Below are 7,616 nucleotides of genomic sequence, written 5' to 3' on the forward strand. Positions count from 1 at the left end.
ATTACATTGTTCCCCAACAACAACGGGTTTAGTTCACCATAATCATGGTGAAACTAGATGAAATATGAAAGAATGGAAGAAATAACCCTAAACTTGGTTGATTGGAGCCTAAGCATCCAATGAATCTCCTCCAAGGTGTGTGGAATAGCTCTGGACGTTTCTCTCTGCCAAAAGAATCCCCTTCTAATTGCACTAAGGCTATATATAAGTCGAAAAAGATAACAGAAAGATTACAGAATCTAGCTAATAAAAACAGACAACTGCCTAGGCGCTTAAATTCATCGCTCAACGGTTTTCCTCTTTCCGCTTTGACCGCTCAACGGCCAGTTTTGGCACTGAGCGGTTTCCCTCTAATCGCTCTGAGCGCTCAGCAGACCATTCTGGCGCTCAGCGGCTTGCTTGACCCTTCTTTTCATCATTTGTCTCCTTCTTTCATGGGTCTAAGTCCACCTTACTTCACTTCCATCTTTAATTCATCTAAAAACCCTACAAAACAATGTAAAACAAGCATAATATCGCTAAAACCAACTTTTGACTCTCACAAGACACAACGAGGTGTTTTACTTTATTTAAAGCTCACTCTATGCCATAAAGGGTGTGTTTTACTATCAAATTTAAGCATGAAAATAACGGTTTTTAGACCGTTATCACAAAGAACTTTGCTTGTCCTCAAGCAAACAAGACAAAACTTGGCTTTCCACTTTTTCATCAAATCATTCACACTTTTCAAAATTCTTTTTTCTCATGACAAGTTATTATACACTTCAAATTTTTAGTGGATTTCTACAAAGATGCATGCATGCTTTCAATCTAATTTAGTTCACATAATCAATCTCTTTTCAACAGATGTTTTGTTCNTGAATGATCAATCAACTAAGCATAGATGTAAACATGGATTTAACAATTCTCACCAAGCAAGTGTTTCACTCAATCACTCAAGTGTTTTAGGAGGTCACTCTACTCTCTACTGTTCACATGTCACATAAAACAATATTGTCATTCATCTAAAACAATCAAAATCTTCACATGCACATGTCATCACAAGGACTTTTTCCAAGGCTTATATTGTGGCTGGGCTATCAAGAAAAATTGGTTTTTCTGGAATACAAAATCCTTGAGTTAAGAGAGTTTAAATCATCATTCAAAGTTCAAGCACACTCTCTTTTTAACCGATCTCACTCATTCCCAACTTTTTCCCTTTTTCATTTTACATTGAGTTCACTTTACATGCCTTTTCTCTTTTCTTCTTTTCTTTTCTTTCTCATGCATTTTTCTTTTTCATCCTTTGCAACTCAATGCTCTTGTTTTTCTTTTGCCTTTCACTTTCCCCATTCAACCCCAAACTTGAACCTTTTCAAAACATATAATTATTCTTAACCCTAACTCAAGGTAAATCAATTCAAACAAGGGTTTTCATACTATTTAAGGTCAAGGTTCAAAAAGGATATATCATTTAAAATTCTTCGGGTGAAAATTTGGCTAAGTAAGGGCTTTCCAAGCATGGCCTTGATCATATGACAAACACATGCAATTCAATCAATTATCAAGATTAAGTCAATATCATCCATGATTTCCTGTAAACAGTCCACACACAAATAAAACTCTGAAGCTCAATACCTCACACAATCATGCTTTCTCACTTCTCATTCATGAATCCTGCTTAGCATGAAAATCACAATCATAAATCACTTACTCATCTGTTCACATAGTTAGTGAACCATCAACCTGGATATAAGCATTCACACATTCTCAATCATCATCAACAATCAATCATTAGAAGTAAATAACTCATCATGTAATAAAATTGAACCATTATCCGAATAAGTGTACAAGCCAAGCATAGACACAAACATAAACTTAACCTACACTACTAATTCAAAGTAATAAAACCTGGGTTGCCTCCCAAAAGCGCTTGTTTAACGTCATGAGCCTAAATCGAACTTCATGGATCTACCAACATCAGTACTGTGGAGAACTGCTCCACTCCTCCTCCCAAATAGTGTTTGAGCCTCTGACCATTTACCACCCATTTTCTCTGCTGATCATCCTTATCTGTAGTCTCCAATTCCACAGCTCCATTTGGATATACACTCTTTATCACAAAAGGTCCCGACCATTTTGATTTCAACTTTCCAGGAAATAACTTCAACCGTGAATTAAATAGTAGCACCTGCTGTCCTGGAGTAAAGTCTCTCTTTATCAGCTTTTTATCATGATAAAATTTCACCTTCTCTTTATAACTCCTAGATGAGTCATATGCATGTAACCACATCTCCTCAAGTTCCAAGAACTGATTTCTTCGTTTGCCTTGAATTTCATGAGGATCAAAATTTAAAAATTTCAAGGCCCACAAAGCCTTATGTTCCATCTCTACTGGCAAGTGAGATACTTTCTCATATACCATCTGAAAAGGTGATAACCCCATGGAAGTCTTCATAGTCGTCCTGTACGCCCAAAGAGCATCATCTAATTTTCGTGACTAATCCTTCCATGAAAAAGCAACTATCTTTTCTAATATCCTCTTAATTTCCCTGTTGGAAACTTCAGCTTGACCATTCGTTTGTGGATGATATGGTGCAGCCACTTTATGTTTCACCCAATAATGTCTAAGTACCTTAGCAAGTTGAGCAATACAAAAATGAGACCCCCATCACTAATAAGTACCCTAGGGGTTCCAAAACGTGAGAAGATTTTCCTTTTCAAGAATTTAATCACCGTATTGGCATCATTCTTTGGACATGCTATGGCTTCCACCCATTTACTCACATAATCAACAACCACCAAAATATATTCATTATTTAAATGATGGTGGAAAAGGCCGAACAAAATCAATACCCCAACAATCAAAAACTTCAACTTCCAAAATACCTTGTAACGATATCTCATGCCTTCTTGAAACAGCTCCTGTCCTTTGACACTTATCATAATTCCTAGCATGATTATGCGCATCTTTGAATAAAGTAGGCCAATAAAATCCCGACTGAAGTATTTTTGAAGTTGTTCGCTCCCCCATTATAATGCCCTCCATAAGGAGAATTATGACAATGCCAAAGGATTCCTTCTGCCTCTTCCTTAGTTACGCATCTCCTTAAAAGATTGTCTGCTCCAATCTTAAATAAATACAGATAATCCCATATAAACTACTTAGCATCAGAATAAAACTTCTTTTTCTGTTTCCAATTTAATTCTTCAGGAATAACACCTGCAACTTTAAAATTAGCCATATCAGCAAACCATGACCTTTGTTGAATATACAAAAGAGTTTCGTCTGAAAAAGACTCCTAGACTTCCTTCTCCTTGCTCGTTACTTTCGTGTTAACCAGTCGAGATAAGTGATCAACTATTAAATTCTCACTTCCCTTTTTATCACGAATCTCTATGTCGAATTCTTGTAACAAAAGCACCCACCTGATTAACCGTGACTTTGAATCTGGCTTTGTTAATAAGTACTTTATAGCTGCATGATCCGTATAAACTATGACTTTAGATCCAATGAGATAAGATCTAAATTTCTCCAATGCATAGACTATAGCCAAAAATTCTTTCTCTGTGGTAGCATAATTTAACTGGGCTTCATTTAAAACTTTACTAGCATAGTAAATAGCATGAAATACTTTTTCTCTTCTTTGACCCAATATTGCACCTATAGCATAGTCACTAGCGTCACACATAAGTTCAAAATCTTTATTCCAATCTGGAGCTACAATTACTGGAGCATAAATTAAGCTTTTCTTCAGAACATCAAAAGCTTGCAAACATTTAGAACTCATCTCAAATGGTGTATCCTTCACTAGCAAATTACTCAATGGCTTAGCAATCTTTGAAAAGTCTTTGATAAATCTCCGATAGAAACCAGCATGGCCGGAAAAACTCCGGATTCCTTTCACATTTGATGGTGGTGGAAGCTTTTCAATTACCTTCACTTTGGCTTTGTCAACTTCAATCCCCTTAGACGAAATTTTGTGTCCCAACACAATTCCTTCAGTAACCATAAAATGGAATTTTTCCCAATTCAATACAAGATTTGTTTGAACACACCTTTTAAGAACCGCATCTAAGTTATTTAAGCATCTCTGAAAAGAATTTCCAAATACCAAAAAATCATCCATGGAGACTTCTATGTTTTTCTCCATAAATTCTGCAAAGATGGCTTGCATACACCTTTTAAATGTGGCAGGTGCATTACATAATCCAAATGGCATTTTTGTATATGCAAATATACCAAAAGGACATGTAAAAGCTGTTTTCTCTTGATCTTCAGGATCTACCACAATTTGATTATATCCAGAATAACCATCAAGGAAGCAATAATATGCTTGTCCAGCTAATCTTTCTAGCATCTGGTCCATAAAAGGTAAGGGAAAAGGATCCTTTCTGGTAGTTGTATTTAACCTTCTGTAATCTATACACATCCGCCACCTAGTAACTGTTCGTGTAGGAATTAATTCATTTTTCTCATTATGAATTACTGTTATTCCTCCTTTCTTTGGCACCACTTGAACTGGACTTACCCATTTACTATCAGATATTGGGTATATAATTCCTGCTTCTAGTAACTTCAACACTTCCTTTCTCACAACTTCTTTCGTAACTGGATTTAATCTTCTTTGTTGTTGAGCCGCTGGTCGATAATCACTCTCCATAAGGATCCTGTGCATACAATATGTAGGGCTTATTCCCTTAAGATCTGCAATTAACCAGCCTATAGCACCTTTATTTGCTTTTAAGACTTCCACCAACTTTTCTTCTTCTTTTGGAGATAATGACTTACTAATAATGATTGGCTTCCCTCCATTAGCTTCCAAAAATACATACTTCGACTGTGGTGGTAGTTCTTTCAGTTCAAGCTTACTTTCCTTTACTTTCTCCTTGGGATCAATTCGTTCAAAACTGGCCTCTTCTGTTGGAATTTCTTTTGTTTCTTCCAATTCACGGACACATTCTTCAATCATTTTATCTTCTTCTTCATGCAAATCTTCATTCTCATTAATGAGCGACCTCTCCAATGCAGATGCATTTCGTATTCTCTTATCTTGCAACATACAAAGTTCTTCCACAATGTCTATTTGGAAGCATGAATTTTTATCTCTAGGATATGACATTGCTTGGAAAACATCAAAATTCACCTCTTCATCCTGTACTCTGAACTTCAGCTTACCATTCTCCACATCAATTAAAATTCTAGCTGTCTTCATGAAAGGTCTTCCAAGAGTCAAAGGTGCATCTCCATTTTCCTCCATCTCCATAACAACAAAATCCATCGGGAATAAAAATTTATCAACTTTAACTCTCACATCTTCAGCCACTCCATATGGGGAATTAAGAGATCTATCTGCCAATTGAAGAGTCATCCTTGTTGGCTTCAGTTTTAATCCTCTAATCTTTCTAAACATAGAAAGAGGCATTAGAATAATACTTGCTCCCAAATCAATCAAATCTTTTCCCACTTCTAACTCTCCAATAGTACATGGAATAGTGAAACTCCTTGGATCTTGCAGTTTAGGAGGTAATTTCCTTTGTATGACTGCACTACAATTTCGTTGCACTTCAATGGTTTCCTTCTCAACATACTTCCTCTTTTTCATAAGTAATTCTTTTAGAAATATAGCATATAAGGGCATTTCTGAAGTGCCTCAGAAAATGGTATGGATATTTCCAACTTCCTAAAAGTCTTCATGAATCGCTCAAACTGCTTTTCCTTCTCTCTTCTTGAGTATGTTTTTGGATAAGGCAAAGGTTTAACATAATCCTTTTCTTTCAATTTTTCAACTTCTTCTTTCCTTTCATCACCCTCACCATTTTTCATATTTTTTTCTCTCACCCCAACTTCCTCTTGCTCATTTTTTTCTTCAACACTCTCTTTTTCTACCTCTCTTTTTTCGACTCTTCTCTCCTCCAATACTCTCCCACTCATAGTAATCATTTCATATGCCTCCTTTTCCTCCCTTTTATCAACATAGAACACACTACTCTTCACAACTTTCTGAAACATCTCTTCAGAATCAATGCTCCTTTGTATTGGCATGAATTGAGGTTGTTCTGAATTTCTTGGAACTGTTATCATCTCCTGTGGTAAGCCAGATAATTTCTGAATAATTATCTCCAGTTGCTGAGTAGTTATCCTATTTTGTTCCATCATAGAACTATAATCTTGTGATTCTGGAATTTTCTGCACAACATCAGCATTCTCACTATGTGTTTCTTCATTATCTGCCATATTTTCAATCAACTCATAAGCCTCATCCTCGGTTTTCATTCTGATATCCCCTCCGGCTGCAACATTTAATATCATCTTTGATTGCATCTGTAGTCCTCCAAGGAATGCAAGAACTATGGTTTTCTTATCAAATCCATGGACCGGGGTCTTCCTTAACAGGCTTTTAAACCTATCCCATGCTTGCCCGAAAGTCTTTATTATGCCCTGCTTTAATGATGAAATTTCCAGTCTTCCCTGTGTAATTTTGGACTGTGGAAAATATTTCTTGACAAATGTTCTAGCCACAGTCTCCCATGTAGTAAACGTCCCTTCATGGAAGGAATTGAGCCATGTCTTAGCATTACCTGCCAATGAGAACGGGAACAAGCTAGGCCTCACTATATCATCTGGTACACCTGCCATCTTCACTATATTGCGTATTTCACTAAAAGCTGTCAAATGGTCATAGGGATTCTCATTTGACAGGCCATGAAATTGTTGCTTTGCACCAGGTGTATAAGTGCTGGATTCATCACCATGTTGGTCGTTTGATCCGTAGGCATGACTATGCTGTTAAAATGGAAAGGGCCAACTGCATTTGATTGGTCTACAAGAGTGCGTCTTGGAGGAGTTCTTTCAGCCATCTCCTCTGTTCTTCTATCTAGTGAAGGTGATAGTAATCTTTCAGGGAAAGGAAACAAATCCCTAGATGGGCGTCTAATCTCCTTCTCCCCCTTGCCTCGCTAAAGCCTTAAAGAAGAGGTTGCGTGTTTTTCTTTCTCCTAGTATGTCTAGGCTCCTGCTGCATGCACAAGAAACACAAACCCTAGTAGCACTTTTTTTTATATATAAAAAAATAAAAAGATAAAAAGATAAAAAGATATATACAATCAAGTCAAACTTAATCAGTTTACACTACTAGATAAGTTAAACCACGAGTCCCCGGCAACGGCGCCAAAAACTTGTTAAGCTACTAGAAAGTGTATCAGATCGTTATCAAGTAATATAATTGGTAAACCCAATATCGTTCTTCCCAAAGAACTCTTAGGCCTTACTTTTCATGTAAACAAATCGCGTAAGACTTGAGAAAAGAATTACTTTGGTGGTTATATGCAAAGAACAAAAATAAACATGCAAATGCAGTTGATTCAATTGGTTTTAGGAAACTATGGATGAATGGTGTTGTTGGGGTTTACAATTTCATCTTATCCACTTTCATATATCTACTCTTCTTATTTACTTCACTTATTTATCTAATTTCCATGCAAACTTTCTAGTCTACCCTTAACCCAATCCCTTGGTGAAAAGAGTCTATTGTTAATTACCGGCTTGCTATCCCTAGCCTCCCCTAGTAACCAATAATGCAATGCGATCGGAAGCAAATACAATTGACCGTCCTACCCCTATCCCTAGGCGATAT

At 36.6% G+C, this 7,616-nt stretch overlaps 1 protein-coding gene across 1 annotated transcript; it reads right to left on the reverse strand.

Annotated features, from left to right (window-relative positions):
* Window positions 1–1,942: 1,942 nt before the first annotated feature.
* LOC106770372 lies at window positions 1,943–2,425 on the reverse strand. The gene has a single exon (XM_014656186.1). It carries the CDS (start codon window positions 2,423–2,425, stop codon window positions 1,943–1,945), a length of 483 nt encoding a protein of 160 aa, XP_014511672.1.
* Window positions 2,426–7,616: the final 5,191 nt, after the last annotated feature.

Source organism: Vigna radiata, chromosome 8 (genome assembly GCF_000741045.1).
Source record: "Vigna radiata var. radiata cultivar VC1973A chromosome 8, Vradiata_ver6, whole genome shotgun sequence".
In the NCBI taxonomy this organism is placed as follows: Eukaryota; Viridiplantae; Streptophyta; class Magnoliopsida; order Fabales; family Fabaceae; genus Vigna; species Vigna radiata.